We start from the raw sequence: 19,243 nt of genomic DNA, 5'->3' as shown, positions 1-19,243 counted from the left end.
AACGTTTGGGATTTATTTTTATTATTAAGATACAGAACAGAGCGGGCACTTCAAGCCACGCCACCCAGCAATCCTCCGACTTAATCCTGGCCTAATGACGGGACAATTTGCAATGACCAATTAACCTACCAACTAGTACGTCTGGGCTGTGGGAGGAAATCCACGTGGTCACAGGCAAACTCCTCAGAGGCAGCAGCGGGAAAACCCAGGTCACCTGCACTGTAAACCATTGTACTAACCACTGCGCTACTGTGATGTGGGAGAAACTGGAACATCTGGAGGAAATCCAATGTGGAAAACCTCCACACTACATTGGAAATGGTCAGGACTGAACTCTAGTCACTGGAGCTCTACTGCAAGGGGAGTAGCCGTTCTTGAATAATATGTTACTAACATACAAGGTAAACCATTCCCGGCTACCTACAAACCAGACTGAAGAAAGCCAAGTAACTCATAAGGGAAATAAAAGATAAAAGAAATGAAGCTGATTGGGGATACATGAAGCATGCAGAACCAAAAGAACCCAAAGACTTAAGATGTACTTCAAAAGGGTTATCATTGTAGTGTAGTTAACTGTGAATCATAGTGAATAAAAAATATTTCACCTACAATTTAACTACAAACAGGAATTGTAGATGAGAGAATTCTTCTCCCCCCCCCCCAATAATATATAGCCTTTGTCCCTTTCTCCACATTTCCACCCACCAAGCCAGTGGCTTTGATAAAGCAATTTGCTGAGATTTACAATTTGTACTGCTAAGTGCATCTTCAGTCACCCCTCTATTTTTACACACAACATCACTCCTGATGTTGAAAGTTAAGAGTGTTGGAAACCCCATTTGTTTGAGAACTAAGCAAAAATCAGTCAAGTTAATCTGGACCCTGTGGTTCTTGTCATGTTCCAGTAAACACACTGTACAACTTCTTTTGCCATAATGATTTTCTTTTATATATTCCATGGTACAAAGATCTGGTCAAAATTAGTTCAGAATGTAATGATATTCAACAGTCTGAGGATGGTTCAGCATTACAAAATTATGCACCAGTTTTCTGTTTAGAGTGGGCACCGTCATAGTACCTGTTCCCAACAACATACCTCAGATATGGTTGGCACAAAGTCATGTTCTTTTGGCATCAGGGATTATGTTGATAGATATCTGCACTGGCAGCATTTTGCATTAGTTTATCTCTAATAATATACGCTAAACAAATTTATACAGCTACATATGGGAAATAGGCTACATTTTGTACATTCCTACCAAATAAAAAATGACAGGTTAACTAGATTTGGTTCATAAATATTTACTGGGTAATTTGTTACTCAGAGAGCAAAAAAAACCTTCAAGCAGTGATTTATTGATTCATCGCTTCAATTCATAAATTACCTCAGCTTTATTTTACCAGATACCGTGGACTGGCTAGATGCATGGCAGATCCAAGCAAAAGAACTCCCAAAAGTCTTTCCATGCATGACATAGAAATTCCGGAAGTATAAAAGTTCCAATTCTACAAAAATCCTGAGTTAATCATGGAATTGCAACACAACAATCCCTAACATTGAGGTCTGTGTCTGCTATGTAAGCATTTGAAAGGTTTCTACAAATATTTTTTAAAAATGTAAGATTGCAACAGTAGAAATATTACATTCCCCTCCCCCCCCCCATTTGTCAGTGACTGATTTTTACAGTTTGAGTGATATCAAATTCCTTTAAACATTTAGCTGATATTAGCTGACACTGGTCTAGTGGGGGGGCTGGCTACCCACTTAATCCCTGTAGCCTTCTGGGTGTTCTTCCCCCTCTGTGCCATGTAATAAATATATTTCCAATACAAGACCCTTTCGGTGCTGATTTTACCTCTCAGATGGGAAAGACAACAATGATCAGAAATACACAGAAGATTTTACTTCCAGGATTCCTGGAAGGAGGGAGAATAAGACAGAGGAAATTGAACCAGTAGGTATAACAATTGCTTGGACTTTCCTCTATTTTGGATGATTTTTTTTCTGCATGAAAACTTTAAAAAGTAATTTCTCAATACCAATGCAATGGCAGCAGGTCCAACTGGTACAGCATACATGGAAACCAGCAACATTAAAAGTTCCTTTGAAGACAGGTAAATGATACATGAAAAGCAACCACAATTCTATCGTCTCTGAAGACCAGCCGTGTGCAGTATTGTTGGCTCATGCTGAACTTGGCTTAAATTTGGAATTCCAGTCTGTAATGGAAGTTGTACTGTGTAGGTGTAACCAGGATTGGGATAATGAGAAGAAACTGGGTAGACTTGTTCATATGTAGGGTACTGTGCATACAAGGCTACACTGGATTCCAGGTACGAGGTGGAGGGCAGAACCAAGCCCGGTTGAATGATGGTCTGTGGGATCAGGTATGGTCCAACTCTGGAATGAATAGGTTGATAAAAAGTTAAGAGTATTAATAATCTCTTACTGGAGATAGAAAAAAGAACATGCAGATAACACAAAATCCATGTTAAATCCTGTCATCCAAAATGAGAAATCTCCCATTTAAAGGTCTTTACCAAGATCAGTCTACTGGAAATTATTTGAAAGTTGTACAGAAAAGTGATGCTATGACAATATTAAGTTATTACACAAATTTGTGCCTGAACTTGTTAATACTGTCATAGCATCACTTTTGAACACTCTCAGCTTGCTCAATGAAAGTATATTCACTGGAATCTTTAAGTTATGGGTTCAAACTTCACCCCGTGTGCTATGGAACACACCAAATTAAACGAAACTTTTCTGGAAGTGTGTTAAAGTTGGACAGTCTTATATACATCTTTTATACTGTGAAACCTGTCAGACTTGAAAGAGTATCAGGATTGATTCCTGGAACTTGCATAATTTTCCATTTTATATCAGGCATATAATAAACTCATAGAACCAGATGGAAAAGGAGCTCATAGAAGCTCAAGTCAACCTCAGTAAACATACACTGAGAAACAGGTGTGGGAAAATAAAAGATCTAACCATGCTTCATTGATCTACCTAACTTCACCTTTTTGAAATTGGAAAAAGTTTGCTTTTGCTTACATGTGTACTGAGGACCTTCTCCAAATCAGTTTCAGAAAATATATAAATATAACAGGATAATTTTTCATTTCTTCGGGGGGGGGGGGGGATGTACTTACATTAGGGCAAACTTATAAACTCTCTTCAAAATCAGCATCATTCCAATGCATTCATGGTCCTGTCTATAGCTGAAATAGCCAAATTCTATTCAGTTTCATCAAATCTGCACGTGCATTGATATGGTTACCCATCCATCTCTGGCACCGCTGTACTAATCTTCTCTCACAGCACCAGATTTTCAAAGCAAACTAAATTAAAAAAGCTCCCTTCTCTTAGATACTGCAGATTTTGTATTTCAGATTGGCTCACAAGTAAAATGCTTACCCATAAGGTCTCTGCATCAGAGCCGAGTGAACTTGTAGGCCAAGACTTCCTGATTTAAGTTAAAAAAAAAAGTGAGAAGTGTATTAATAAATAAACCAGTTCTTTGTTAACCTGTGAAGAGATCAAATTTAGGCCAGGACTGGTCTAAAGTACAAACAAACATCTCAATTGGATTGTTAGTTTTTTCGATACTTTAATTCATTGAATTTCCTGACCTTTATTCACTGACCTAAGAGCACCAGCAGTGGTAATGGAATTGAACTGAATGATGATGCCCCTTGGACTATGATCAGGTAGCTTATTGCCACCTGGATCACTTGCCCAAGGTATTAAATTGCCATTGTTAAATCATGAATCAAGGGCAAGCCCGTGGCACAGCCAGCAGAACTATATTGCCTTACGGTGCCAGACATCTAGGTTCAGTCATCTGTATGGAGACCACTTTCTCTATAACGGAAGCTTTCCTCCAGGCGGTCCGGTTCCCTCCCATATCCCAAAGACGTGTGGGCTGGTACATTAATTGCCCTTGGTATGTAGGCTGGTGACAGAATGAGGTGGGAACTGATGAGAATGGGAGGATTAATAAAAAAAAAGTGGGAATAATATTTGAATAGTGTTAATGATTGCAGATCATCAAGGACTTAGTGGGCTGTAAAGCTCTCTTGATGACAGTACATCAGTAAACCATAAAAAAAAAGAGGATTTTCTAACAATAAGCACCCTAAAATTCATCCAGATAGAATATAGGGCATGAAAAAAAAGGGAAGAGTCTCAGGGAACACAGAGTCTACTTAAACAGTGACTTTAAGTAAAAGGCAAGAGATTTTTTTTTTGAACTTGCCTTTCTTCCACAAACTTCTTACTCACTGAAGCTATGTCAGCACAGATCAATCCAATTTCTCTGCGCATTAACCCACCTGATTCTCCTACCTACACAATATACAATTTACAGCAGGCAATTAACCTACCAACCAGCACATCTTGGGAATGTGGGAAGAAACGGAAGCATCTGGAAGAAACTCAAACACCATACGTACGGCGCCTGAGATCAGGATCAAAGCTGGGTCTCTAGAACAGAAACGCTATAGGGCTGTGCCACTGCACGACCCACAAGTATACTTTCATCTACTTAAAATAATTGATACATACTGCATAACCCAAGCTTTCAGCCATGATCAGTCATTAATGGACCCATGTTTTAGATAATTCAGCCTGCCAAATATCCCTGACTGAGATGTTAAACAGCAGGTACACTAGGAGAAAATCTGAAAACAGAACAAACTTAATGAACAAAGTTGGACAATTTAAAGTTGATTTTTCTATATACAAATTATTTGCTTTACTACCTAAAATAACTATTACTATTTGTTCAAACAGGATAAATGACAGTAATTTGGAAATATTTGTCCAGCATTATGAGGGAACAATCGTCAGAGTAAACGTTCAATCATCAATGAATGTTGTCTAGCTGGCATCATCCTTGCCTTGTTTAAAATAAAGCAACCAGAATTTATTGTAGTATTTATTATAAATTACATGAATAAGGGTGGGTATGACCTTTTACGTTCAAAACTAACACAAGTTAGAGATCAAGATGATGCAGTGAGATCTCAGGATTTCTGGGATTTATTTGAACAGTACCGTGTATCAGATTGCAATTTCTTTTCAGAATCAGGAAGTACAAGTAAAATCTCAAAATGAAAGGACTAAAATGAAGGTTATTTATGTTGATAATTATTAAAATTTGAAGCAGGAGCTACCCCACTTAGATAAAATAATTTTCAGTGAAAATTGGGTTGCTGACAGTAGTTTTGTCTTACCAATACTAATTTTAAAAAGACTGAAATGTCCGCTTTCTGCTCCAAACCTAATTTGCAAATAGAGGAACAATACATTCAAATGAAGAACCAGACACACGTTACTATTTTGGGGTAGGTTAATCCATTTTCTGTGCATCTCAGACAACATGTATTTTGTTTTTCAATAACTGTACAGAACAATTGTCCAATGTGCACGCAAATAAATGCTCTGCATGCATTACTCTTTTTAAAGCAGTAAATTCCCAGTCAATTTTAATTAATCATATATATCTAAAAATAGACCTTGTTTTACTATCTTATCTGTTACGCTTGATCAAGTTAAACGCATGTAGAACTCAAAAATTCCTCAAGACTTGTCCTGGGCCCTGCACACAAGTGCAATTACGAAGAAAGCACAGCAGTGCATCTAATTCCTTCGAAGTTTGTGAAGGTCTAAAACTCTGACAAACTTCTATAGATTTGTAATGAAGAGTATATTGACTGGTTGCATCACAGCCTGGTATAGAAACACCAATGCTCCTGAATGGAAAATCTTACCAAAAAAAAGTGGATACGGCCCAGTCCATCCTGAGAAAAGTCCTCCCCGCCACTGAACACATCTACACAGAATGCTGTCACAGGAAAGCAGCATCTATCAGGGACCCCTACCACACAGGTCATGCTCTCTTCCCGCTGCTTCCATCAGGAAGGTAGTACTGGAGCCTCAAGACCCACACCACCAGGTTCAGTGACAGTCATTAACCCTCAGCCATCAAGCTCTTGAACCAATGGGGATAATTTCACTTGCCCATTCACTGAACTGTTCCCACAATCTATGGACTCAGTTCAAGGACCCTTCATCTCATGTTCTTGATATTTACTGCTTATTATTTTTCTTTTGTATTAGCACAGGTTGTTGTCTTTTGCACACTGGTTGTTCGTCCACCCTGTTGGGTGCAGTCTTTCGTCGATTCTATTATGGTTCTTGGATTTACTGTGTTGTATAGGCATCTGTTAGTCTCGTGAGACCATGGATCTGCGCCTTGGAAGGTTTTTCCAGGGCGCAGGCCTGGGCAGGGTTGTTTGGGAGACCGGCAGTTGCCCAAGCTGCAAGCCTTCCCCTCTCCATGCCACCGATGTTGTCCAGGGGAAGGGCACTAGGACCCAAGCAGCTTGGCATTGGTGTCGTCGCAGAGCAATGTGTTGTTAAGTGCCTTGCTCAAGGACACAACGCGTTGCCTCAGCTGAGGCTCGAACTGGTGACCTTCAGATCACTAGACCTGATGCCTTATCCACTAGGCCACGCGCCAACCCAAGTTACTGTGTAAGCCTGTAAGAAAATGAATCTCAGGGTTGTATACGGTGACACCTGTGCACTTTGATAATAAATTTACTTTGAGCAAACTTAAATTTAAAATGTTGGTCATGCTCATAATAGCGAGAGTAGATTCTCAGAAACAGAGGGAGTAGTAATTTTCCACTGGCAAGTAAATTTTAATGGATGTCAAGATCAGACATACCAGTTCCCAAACAATATCCAAGATCTGAATTTATGTTGACAGGTCAGGATGCAACTGAACAATAGAACCATATTATATTGAGAAATAACTCAAGAACTTGGCACTGCATAAATTCAGGAAGTTGTCATTATTCAGGAAGTTGCTTCAAGAGTGCAGACAACTTGTGGTAATTGGGGAAGAGAAAAAAAACACAAATAAATAATCGAGAATGTGAGATGAAGTGTCCACAGCCTATGTACTCATTTCAAGGACTCTTCATCTCATGTTCTCGATATTTATTGTTTATTTATTTATATATTATCAATACAATAAAGAAAGAAATGAACAGTTTGTTGTCTGTTGGACACCCTAGTTCAGGGGTGTCAAACTCATTTTAGGTCACGGGCTGGATTGAGCAAAATGCAGCTTCATGCGGGCCGGATCAGTCGGACGCGTGCGAACGCAGCTTTCGTTGCCTCCGTTTTTTCAGCCTGCTCTCATGTGTCTCAGTCTCTGCTATAACTACAAAGTGTTTCACTTTACAAATTCCGTTTCTTATGAAGAAGACTGCCGAATAAACACTAAAAACCCTGAAAACCTGGTACCTGAATAAACTCAGCATTAGCCATATCATACGCCATAGGCGCTTTGATTACTGGGGCCAGCTTTAATAGTAATTAGATATTATCTCGCGGGCCAAAGATAATTCCACCGCGGGCCGGATTTGGCCCGCGGGCCTTGAGTTTGACATATATGCCCTAGTTGCAGAAGACCCTAGTTAGTGTGGTCTTTCATTGATCCTAATACAGTTGTAATTCTATTGAGTATGCTTTTAAAAAAAATGAATCTCAGGGTTGTATACAATGACATATACATAGTTTGATAATAAATTTACCTTGAACTTTGCTTATTAAAGGAGAAACCATACCAGATTAAGTTTCCTAACCAACCACATTCAAATTCAAATCAAAGCTGTGTTCCCAATGTTCTCCCTCTGGTACATCCCAAAAACTGTTAAACATACAGTACCTGAAGGTACAGTGCGTTGTTTGGCCCCAAGGTAAGCAAGATTTACGTTAGTTTTTCTTCCATCAATGATGGGATTGGGATCTTTACACGCCCTCTCTGCTGCAGCCCAATCTGCCATGGTGACCTGTAATTCAAGCAATAAAATTAGAGATGATGCGTGAAACTTAAGTTTTAAAATTCAAGGATTGGTTCAGGGATACATTTCTATGGCCTCGAGTTTGACCCCAACCTCATCAGGTCAAAAGGATCAAACTTCAAAGTTCTCTGTATTTGGCTTTCCAACTCAGGTAATCCTTGCACAGGTAAGAGTTCAACAAAAGGTAGTTGACATCCAATACTTCAACCAAGTGTTCATGCACATGCAAACCTGGGCAGAGTATCAGTGTGACCTATTCAATCAGGTCAGGCGTATTTAACCAGATCACACCAACGGCCACCAGCTAGCTGCAGTGTATTCCAGACGTTCATGCTGTGACATACAATGCAAAAGTACAAAATATGCTTGTGGTTGCATCTTATAATGTCACAGGAGCTCATTCAACCCATTGCATCCACATGATTCTCAAAGTAATAACCCCATTCCTGTTTTCCCTATACTTTTGCAACTTGGTCTCTCTCATACGTGTCTAACTGCCTTTAGATTCCTTTCGCCATTAAGCTATTCTACAGATGCCTACAACACTCAGTTAACCTACTAGCATTTCTTTTGGATGTGGGAGAAAATTGGGAGCACCTGGAGGAAGGCCAACCTCCAGGACATGCAACAGACTGTGTTCGACATGTGGGTCAAGCTCCTGGAGCAGAGAGGCAGCAACACCATTACACCACTGCACCTAAGCTCAGTCCACCCCGGACTCACCTTCAAGTCCAAGTGCTTCTCATTGTTAGAAAAGGGAGGGTCAGGGCACACTTGACACCCGAGCCCTCAGATTTACACCAGCTGTAACTATTCCATTAATCACTGCCTCATTAATCCAACAGGTCATGAACTTCCATTAAAAAGTTCAGAATCAGGTTTATTAACACTGACATACCGCATGAAATTTGTTGTTGTAGATAAACATTAATTATTTTTCTTTGTTTCATCAGGTCTTTATATTTTAAATTAGTGGTAATCTAAGTAATTTAAACAAAATTTAAAATGATTTCATTTAAGTAGTTTTAAAACAGTGCTGAATATCAGAGACAACTCGGATGTGAAACAGACTTCTACAGCACAGCCTCTTGAGATGGCGGTGCAGGATCAATCTAAAAGACGGCCAGAGGACCAGGGTCAATGTTGTTTGGAGCCTCATGGCTGTGAAAGGTCAGTGTTGGAGGAGGGGGTCGGAAAAGGACAATCACAGGTACACGGTTCAACCTTGCACAACCTGAGCCAAAGATAACTACTTAGGCCCGGGGAGAAGAGGCGATCTGGTTATTTACCTTGCAGAGCCAAATTATGACAACCATTTGGAGATTTCTGGACACTTCAAACCATGGACTGAAGATTGACTTATCACATTCTGACCTGTGAGGGCTTAAGGATGCAGAACATTTGACCCCCTTGCGTCCATACCAGCTCCTCACAGGAACACACCACACCTAGTTAAACAATTATGCTATGACACCCTCTTTTGCTTGAAATAGCCCGTTTTAATACCACTGGAATTATATCTGAGCCACTGAGTTGGTCATTGAAGATTTCCACCTCACCATCACAGCTGGCAGTTCAATAAAGTCAAATGAAAACCAATTGTGAAACTTGTAATTCAAAACCTTGCTGGTTCCAATTCACCCCATTCCTCTATTGCATCTGAGGTGCATCTTGTTATACTTTAAAACTAAAACCATCCACAAGAGAACCTATAGCTCTTGATCTCTGCAGCATTGAAGGGATATTGAAATTATTTGATATCAAACAGGATGAACAGGTACAACTCAGTGCAAGAAATTTCAAATGAAATTTTGAAATAAGGATATGAAGATTTCCAAGTACATTGAAGAAAACATGGCAGAGGCACCAGCCAGTAAGCATGTTGTACAATCACAGTACTATGCAAAAGCCTTGGGGGTGTGTGTGTGTATATATATATCGAGAGGGTGATGACAAACTTGATTTTGATATGGGTATCTATTGTGCACTGACAGTGGGCAAGGTCAGGGAGAGGGAAATCACTGTTGGGAAAAGCGGGAGAGGCGAGGGAGCGGAAAGCACCAGAGATATTCTGCAATGATCAATAAGTCAATTGTTTGGGATTAAATTACCTTGCCTTGTCTCTCAGAGCTGGGTCTGTCTGCACCCATGCCACTCTCTGTCACCCCTCCCGCAGCACTCCACCCTCACCATTCCCAATATCCTTCGCTCCTGCCAGATTCACAAACTCGCCCTCCGCCCACGTTGACAAATACAGCACCGTGCAAAAGTTTTAGGCACCCGAGCTACAGGTATATAGATATAGGTGTGTGTGTGTATTTTGTACAATGCTGTACATTAAATAATAGAGGTGTGAGATAAACATGCAAATTTGAACTAATGGAAGATGTTAGTTAAATTGCAAAATTTTATTTAATGTACAAGTTACCATAGTATCAATAACAATTGTGGTTCCCACCAGGTAGTCCAATTTAACATTTAATGGCTCTTTCCTTGCTCTTTGCTTCTCCACAGCACGTTGTTATTTTCTGAACATGCAAGTTATGTTTAATTTGTTAATTTTAGTTTGTTAATCAATGTTTCCCGTTTTGAAACATATGGTGCTGCTACTGCAAAAAGCTAATTTTCATGGCATGTAAACCCTACTGGGTATGTATTCCCATGACAACAATAAACTTTAACTAATGAAGGAAAATAACAAGAGAAAAAAATAAATCCCTTGACATCTTCAAGCATCATTAGGGGTAGATTTGCACTTTGTAATTAGAGAGCATTGAATTTAAAGTTGTGAAAAATATCACAGCATGAACTGTTGAAACACAATATTTTACCAGTAAAAAGTATCTGTGAATTGGATAAAAAAATAAAAACGGTTGAAGAGGTTAAGGAGCAGTCCGCACAGAATGATTAGAATATAGCTAAAAAAAATGCTTGGAGGCTTGACGAAGCAAATACAAATGCATAATACAATTCAATTAATTTATTATTTTTAACAGCAAGTTAAAATTTTGTTTGAATCCTGGAAGGTTTCCAGGACTTTTTGGACCCTGTACTACAGACACGAAATACTGGCTCACTGCCATTTGATTTGCTTGCTGGGAGTTCTTTCCTCACAAAACTGAGTTGATCATCTATATGGAAGCAGGGTGAAAGCCTGACTTTGGGGGGGGGGGGGGGGAGGGGAGAAATAAGCATGGACTTCTGGGAGAAATGCAGAGTTTTCGGAGATGTGTGTGTTCAAGGGTTTCAGAGGAAAGAGGTTGGAGGCAGATTAATAGTTTGCCAGGAGAGGGAGGGACATTAAATATAAGATTTTTGGAGACTGGCCTGAAGACAAATTTGGAGGTGAGTGTTAGAAGGTCTGGGAGAAGCCGCCTTGCATCAGCCAAAATTTCCACTAGCTGACCACTAACCACACGATCACTGACTTCATGTCCGTAGATAGTTTTCTGACTCAAGAAGTTCCTAACGCGGGCTAGTTTTTGCTCCTCCCCTACCGAACTGCACAGGGTGCTTATTCATTCAGACTTCCTTGCTGCACCAAACTTATTTCTACATCAATTCTTTTCTCCAATCCTTTCCGAGGTACAACAGCTCCTGCGAATTTCCATCACTTTCACAATGATCTCTTCCCAGCCTCACCCTTCTCATTTACACCCTGCAGATTCAACCTTCCCTGGACACTGGGCAGATTAGTTCACCTCTACCAGCTGTCTGAATCTGCTCCTTTCCTTCACTCCTGCTGATAATTCCAAAGGAAATCCACCATGCCTCATTCTTCTCAAGACAAATGCAAAATTACTTGTTTCATTCATACTCAAATCTTCTCCTTCAACTCCCCCCCCCCCCCCCCCCCCCGCCCACAGTTCACCAATGATTGTGCCAGTTCTGGTTCTCGCTCTCTTGAATTGGAAAACCTGCTGCCAATCCATAATCTTCCCTCAACTTCACATTATCCTTTTGCAATCTTGGCAATCAATTTACAAACATTTCATCACCGTTTGAGGAGACATCAGTATGCTGACGATGTCTCCTCTTGTGATGAAACATTTGCAAGTAAATTGCCAAGATCACAGAACTCCACCCAACCATCAACCACCAGAACAACATATTTTCCAAATTATTTCCATCCTTCGAGCCTACTCAGTTTGGGTAACAGACTTTAAGAAACAGGTTTACATCTGTGTTCTGTCCAGTTATGTTATTAATTCTCCAGCGAATAGATACTCAAATGCCAACATCCCAACTTTCAACCAGGCCATCCTGGTAACCATTTTATCACTTGTATTTCCTCCAAATGACATCGCTTCTCACTCCTGCCATCTGGAAGGAGGTACAGGAACCTTGGGTCACACATCAGCAAGTTCAGGAACAGTTATTACCCATCAACCTTCAGGCCCCCCTCCCCACAGTCCGATTGGTCGGGGAATTGGTCATTGTAAAAATTGTCCCGTAGTTGGATAGGGGTTGCTGGGCAACAAGGCTCGAAGGGCTGGGAGAGCGTCAGTGCTGCATCTCAATAAATCAATAAGCTCAGGGTAGTACAAGATGACATAAACGTACTTTGATAATAAATTTACTTCAAACTTTATTTTTAAAACCTATATCTTTAGCCCTCTTTTGCCTAGCAACATCTCTTATTTAATTTCCCTTGAATTCCATCCCATTACAAATCTTCCCTTTATTATTTCTTAGAAATTTAAAACCTATTTCTAATTTTACTAGCTCTAATAAAAGTTCATTCATTTCTAAAATTAAATCCACAGATCTCTGCCAATTCCTTCACTCACCTCTCTGTCCAACGTGCTCGAAGAGGGCATGTCATCTCACTATCTTTCTATAACATGATGAACAGCCCACTGGCCCCCACCCCCACCCCCCGATAGGCACCAGTTCAGTTTTTCACAGTAGGAGGCCCACAAGAGGCTGCAGATGCCGGCATCTGGAGAAACCTTGTCATGCAGCATTTACACAGGAAGCAGCTTCAGCTATATATTTTTTTAAAAATGGAACTCTGTGCACTTCCTCTCGCATCTGGGACCTGCAAGGTGAGGAGTCTATAAATTGCCTCTTGCTTGCCAGTGGTAGAATCTGAATGGGGATTGATGGGAGCACAGTGGGATTTGTGTATGTGGCTACACGATGGTCCGAGCAGACCAAGGTCTGTTTTACCCCCATCTCTCTGCAGTCGATCTTCACATTTCTAGTTTTTATTTCAGCGTTTCTGCACACGTCTGGGCCACGTGATCTCAATACTCGGGTTGCCTCCCTGATCTTCCGTCTATTTAAGTCTGGATTGGGGAAGAGAAGACTCAAAGCAGTGTGTGTGGTGACTGTCTCGCCTGATAGGTTTCCCGCTCATTGAAACGCTAAATGCAATGTGCCTTTGGTGAACACGTCTCATCAGCAACTTCCACCGGGTAGCACCCGACCCGAAGGGAGATTTCGCCAAGAGCCTTTGAATTCGATACTCACAAACCCGTATCCTCGTGATCGCCCGGTCAGCTTGTCGGTGATCACTGCCGCTTCCTCAATCTCGCCGAACCGCTGGAAATGCCGCCTGAGAGACCCTTCATTGCTGTGATACGGTAACCCACCCACAAAGAGCTTCCGAAATAACCTGTCCTTATTCATAACTGCCGTCGGGTGGGTGGGTGGGGGGAAATAAGAGGCACAAGAACATATAATGAAACAAATACATTAAAAAAACCCACAAGAACTGTGAGATGATTGTCTGTAATTAACTCATTATTGTAATTAACAGCACGGAGGGGAAGAGAAAGATTTTTTTTTGCAATGAACTGGATTTGCACACTTTAAAGGAAAGGTCTGCGTCGCCACTCACTGCCGGGGAGAACACGAGTCCGCTGCCCGATTCACCGACTCTTTGTCTCGCCACTCGCTTCTTCTAAAACACTTGCTTTTGTTTCTTTGTAACTCACAATGTAGCCACATGGGACTTGGGGACACACCCCCTCAGTACGTTATTGGATAGTTTGTCGCGGGTGCCCGCCTTCTCAAAATTACCTACTTCTCAATTGGCTGCCAGACCCGTCGATCACTGGCCCGGCGCTACTTCCTTTTATTGGCAATCAATTCACAGTAACCAAATACGATTTAAGGTCACCCATCTAACATCTATCAAGGAATAACAATTGCTGGTTGATCCTGGTTATATATTGTATAACTGCGGGATAAGATTAACTTTATACCTACACCACCCCCATTGGTAATGAGCATGTGTAGAGAGAGGGTAATGGGAGAGCGCTGACGCCGTCTGGTGGAGACAGGGGTCACTGGAATCCCATTATCTGGTCGTTTCTGTATTCTGGAGAATTTCAAATTGATTATTCTGTTTGTGTCTCTTATTTTTTTTTCTGCCCAGCTCTAAACTTAGGGTGTTTTATTGAAGTCCAGGTTTCTGCCGAGTCCGTACCCGCCCCACCAGTTTGAGCGGGTTATTTAATTGTGAATCCTGCCTCCGCCATCTGGGGGCGACGAGTACAAACAGTACCTGACTGACAGTCCCCAGTTAGAGCGCTACATTTTGCCAAGATCAGCAAATTCAACATGGATTAGGGTTTAAAACTAAACCCGCAATCTTCTATCCTCTCTTTTTTGAAAAAAAAATCCACAAATTACATGTGTTACTATCTGAATAATATTCATTCCTGCAGTGAAAAGTGACTAAAGACAATTACAAATTGCAAGGCATTATGTTCAGTGCGTGCATACTGGTTATGCCTGCTGGCATTTCGGGCACCAATGAAGGTTCAATGGTTACATTTAATATCAGAGAATGTATACAGTATACAACCTGAAATTCTTGCTCTTCACAGACATCCACAAAACAGAAGAGAACCTCAAAGAATGAATGACAGTAAAATGTTGGAAGCAGAAATCCCCCCCCCCCCACACACACACACAAGCATTAACCCTCCCCCCTCCCTCACTTATTCCAGCAGGAAGCATCAGCACCCACCAAGCAAGCAATAGCAAAGCCTCCGAAGAGAGACCGTGATCGGCAGTCCAACAACAACCAATGGTTCACCCCAGCAATGAAGGGCCTCCACTTCTGTCTGTCCTCCTCCATCATACAGTCGCACCTCCTCGCTGACAATTGACACTGGCGCACCTCAAGGATAGATGCTTATCCTGGGTACTCTCCTGGGTACTCTCTCGACACCCAGGACTGCGTCCAGCTCAAGCACTATCTATAAACTTCTCAATGACACAGTCATTGGCGGCAGGTTTTTAAGACGGTGACGAGGAGGCACGCGGGAGTGAGACAGATCATTGGGCTGAGTGATGTCACTGCAGCAGCCTTGCGCTCAGGGTCAGTAAGACCAAGGGATTGATTGTGGATTTCATGAAGGATAAGTCGAGGGAACACACACCAGTCCTCAATGAGAGACAGCAGCGTGAATGGTGAGCAGTTTCAGGTTCCTTGGATCTATCCCGGGCCCACTGTGGTGAACTACATATACCTGTCTGGACTGCTCCTGTGGCTCCTCCCACAGACCCCTGTATAAAGGCGACTGAGGCCTGTTGCCCAGCCTCATTCTCCAGGAAGTAGTGCTGTTCATTCTTCCAGTCAATAAAAGCCGATACCTCGCTTCCTACGTCTCAGCGTGAGTTATTGATGGTGCATCACCCACCAGATAACAATTACAGCACGGAAACAGGCCATCTTGGCCCTTCTAGTCTGTGCCGAACGCTTACTCTCACCTAGTCCCACCGACCTGCACTCAGCCCATAACCCTCCACTCCTTTCCTGTCCATATACCTATCCAATTTTATTTTTAAATGACAAAATCGAACCTGCCTCTACCACTTCTACTGGAAGCTCGTTCCACACAGCTACCACTCTCTAAAGAAGTTCCCCCTCGTGTTGCCCTTAAACTTTTGCCCCCTCTCAACTCATGTCTTGTTTGAATCTCCCCTACTCTCAATGGAAAAAGCCTATCCACGTCAACTCCATCTATCCCCCTCATAATTTTAAATACCTCTATCAAGTCTCCCCTCAACCTTCTACGCTCCAAAGAATAAAGACCTAACTTGTTCAACCTTGCTTTGTAACTTAGGCGCTGAAACCCAGGTAACATACTAGTAAATCTCCTCTGTACTCTCTCTATTTTGTTGACATCTTTCCTATAATTCGGTGACCAGAACTGCACACAACTGTATTGATGCAATTACAAAGAAGGCACAACAGTGGTTATATTTCAACTCTCACAAATTGCTAGAGGTGTACCACGGACAGCATTCTGACTGGCTGCATCACGGTCCAGTACAGAGGGGCCATTGTACAAAATCAGGAAAAGCTGCAGTAAGTTGTAAACACCGCCACCTCGTGGGCGCCAGCCTCCCCTGCATCGAGGACACCTTCAAATGGTGATGACTGGAAAAGGCAGCATCCATCATTGCGGACCCCCATCACCCAGGACATGCCCTCTTCTCATTGCTACCACCAAGTAGGAGGTAGGACCGGAGACACACACTCAATGTTTCAGGAACAACTTCTTTTCCTCAGATTTATGAATGTTTTTTCTCCTCTTTTTTTTTTTTTGCTTTCTTTTTTACACTACTTATTAAACCAGAATTAGGTTTAATATCACTGGCATGTGTTGTGAACTTTGTTGTTTTGTGATACAGTGCATGATGAAAAGCTCTACAAATTACAATATATATATTTTTTTATCATGAATTGCAATGTACTGCTGCCACGGAACAACAAAGTTTAGTACATATACCAGTGATGAACATGCTTCTGATTCTGAAAATCGAAGGTGGACAGTGATGGATTTTAAATCACAGGGCTAATTAGCTGAAGCATAAACTCTAACGGTGGGCCAAAGGAAGGGTTATTCCATAGTCATCAGAGTCAGTAAAACAGGGTCTTCAGGGACTGTGAAGCTGGGGAAGTTTACAGAACAAGGAGGGGGGAGACCATGATTTAGACTCCTGAATGTGAGTTTCGTTGGATTGTTTCAATTTTGTGGAACTGCAGGGAACTAAGTGGTGAAAGTCAGCTAGTTAGTAATTATGATTATTCCCCAGCCTGCCCAGCCCTTTCCATGTGTGCAAAGCAGAAATCTTCAGTGTGTATCCATTCACTTACATTCTCACACTTTTCAAAAGAAAGTTATAAGATTACTACAGGGAACTAAGTGGAGAAAGTCAGCTAGTTAGTAATTATCATTAGTGCAACTTACAGAAGTGACGGTGTAATCAAGCCAGTGTATCAGCAATGAAATGGGGCTGAGCACATTCCTAATGCCACCTCCTGTTATATTATTTTTAAAATGATAGTAGCATTTTTTTGCTTATGAAATTGATTCAATTATTGGTGTTCCTCTTTATATACTTATCATTGTAACTTTGCAACAAAGAGTATTTTTCGGCAGCTTTGTCATGCTATTTCCCTTCAACTGATTTCTAATTATTTATGAAAAATATTTTTGAACCACTGTCGTAACTATCCAATCAGAATTACCATTTTCCATCCAGTGGTCCATGACATCTGAATATTGCTTTACCCAATTTAATATATAGCTATTTGAAATAAAGGTTATTACTCTGTGTTTGTAGAACGAAACAAATTCGACAGGCTGCTTTGGTTTAATTATAGATTTATGCTCTTCAGTTTCAGACTTTGGGAACTAATTCATATAAAGCGACACAGGGCAAATCAAAGTCCTACCATAACAAATTGAATGATTTTTCATGGATCTCAAGCAAATTTTTTTTTTAAATTGTGGTCTTTCAAAGTTCATAAAGACAAAGTGAGTTATCTATCTTTTCCTACAGTTTTAAAGATTATATCCATGGCAGGTTCTCTGCTTACTCCTGAGTTTATCTGAGGCTTCAGCAGAAGTAGATTCCAAAAAAAGACAAGGCGAAACTAGGGGTAATTGCCATTAACTATCCTCTAGACCAGAAGTTCCTTACTTTTTTATGCCAAGAACCCTTACCTTTAACTGAGGGGTCTGTGGACCCAGGTTTGGGAACCCCTGCTCTAGGAATTGGTTGAAAGGCAACATTAAGGAGTATCTCTCTCTCTCACACACACACACATACACACACAATTTTGTTTATGGATTTCTGTGTTTGTACTCTTTTCGTATTAACTGTGTGGTGCAATGAAACAAAAGGAATAACAGTCAGAATTTTTGAATGAATTCTATTGCTAATTCCCCATGCTGCCTGCCCAGCCCTTTCCATGTGTGCAAAGCAGAAATCTTCAGTGTGTATCCATTCACTTACAGACTCACACTTTTCAAAATAAAGGTATAAGATTGACCAGCATTCTTTTCACCAATGTACCTTTACAAAATAAACTTGCTACAGATGCCAACAAAAGAAACGTTTCCACAACAGGCATCGTTAATTTTAACAAACACAAGGAAGTCTGCAGCTGCTGGAAATCTCAAGCAGTGCACACAAAATGCTGGAGGAACTCAGCAGGCCAGGCAGCGTCTGTGGAAAGGAGTGAACAGTCGACGTTTCGGGCTGAGACCCTTCTTAAGGACTGGAAAGAAAGTGGAGGTCAGAGTAAGAAGGTGGGGGGGTGGGGAAGAAGAAGTACAAGGAGGTAGGTGATAGGTGAGACTGGGAGAGGGGGAGGGAGTGAAGTAAAGACCTGGCAAGTTGATTGGTGAAAGAGATAACGGGCTGGAGAAGGGGGAATCAGATAGGAGAGGACAGAAGACCATGGAAGAAAGGGAAGGGGGAGGAGCACCAGAGGGAGGTGAAGTGCAGGTAAAGAGGTAAGGTGAAAGAAGGAAACAGGAATGGAGAATGGTGAGGGGGCGGGCAGTTACTGGAAGTAAGAGAAATCAATGTTCATGCCATCAGGTCGGGGGCTACCATTAAGCTTAAGGCTGTTCAGTAAGGAATATACAAAAAGATTAGTATAATAATATTCAAAGTTTTTATAGAAAATAACAAGTAATTGTAAAGAAAAACTTATAATATGGTTTTGACTTTTGACTCCGAAGAAGTTGATTGAATTGCATGAAATTATCTGGGGTGTAGACAGGTAAATGCAAGCAGGCTTTTTCCACTGAGATTGGGCGAGACTAGAAATAGAGGTCATAGGTTAAGGCTGAAAGGCGAAATGTTTAAGGGGAACCTGAGGAGAATCTTCCTCACTCAGAGGGTGATGCGAGTGTGGAACGAGCTGCCAATGGAAGTGGTGGGATGTGGGTTTGATTTCAACATTTAAGTGCAGTTTGGATTAAGTAAGTAGTTGGGAGGGCTATGGTGCAGGTGTGGGTTCATGGAACTAGACAGAATAACAGGTTAGCATGGACTAGATGGGCTGAAGGGCCTGTGCTTTATGACTCTATACACTTGC

At 41.3% G+C, this 19,243-nt stretch overlaps 1 protein-coding gene across 1 annotated transcript; it reads right to left on the bottom strand.

Annotated features, from left to right (window-relative positions):
• Positions 1 to 922: 922 nt before the first annotated feature.
• On the bottom strand, positions 923 to 13,998 carry LOC140719735 (RNA-binding protein 38-like). Its single transcript, XM_073034563.1, has 5 exons — positions 13,730 to 13,998; positions 13,360 to 13,520; positions 7,749 to 7,872; positions 3,422 to 3,470; positions 923 to 2,401 (listed from the first exon to the last, which is right to left on the bottom strand). Exons 2-5 carry the CDS (start codon positions 13,516 to 13,518, stop codon positions 2,146 to 2,148), a joined length of 588 nt encoding a protein of 195 aa, XP_072890664.1. The 5' UTR covers positions 13,519 to 13,520; positions 13,730 to 13,998; the 3' UTR covers positions 923 to 2,145.
• Between the last annotated feature and the right edge of the window lie 5,245 nt (positions 13,999 to 19,243).

Source organism: Hemitrygon akajei, chromosome 32 (assembly GCF_048418815.1).
Source record: "Hemitrygon akajei chromosome 32, sHemAka1.3, whole genome shotgun sequence".
Classification (NCBI taxonomy): domain Eukaryota; kingdom Metazoa; phylum Chordata; class Chondrichthyes; order Myliobatiformes; family Dasyatidae; genus Hemitrygon; species Hemitrygon akajei.
This window is presented reverse-complemented; position numbering and strand designations above follow the sequence as displayed.

What these genes read in the sequence shown, in the direction of transcription:
- LOC140719735 (XM_073034563.1), bottom strand. Translation starts at nt 13,518, where the DNA reads ATGAATAAGGACAGGTTATTTCGGAAGCTCTTTGTGGGTGGGTTACCG. An exon ending in GATCACGAGGATACGGGTTT is followed by an intron (nt 7,873 to 13,359) that starts GTGAGTATCGAA and finishes CTTGAATTACAG; the next exon opens with GTCACCATGGCAGATTGGGC. An exon ending in ACAACGCACTGTACCTTCAG is followed by an intron (nt 3,471 to 7,748) that starts GTACTGTATGTT and finishes AACTTAAATCAG; the next exon opens with GAAGTCTTGGCCTACAAGTT.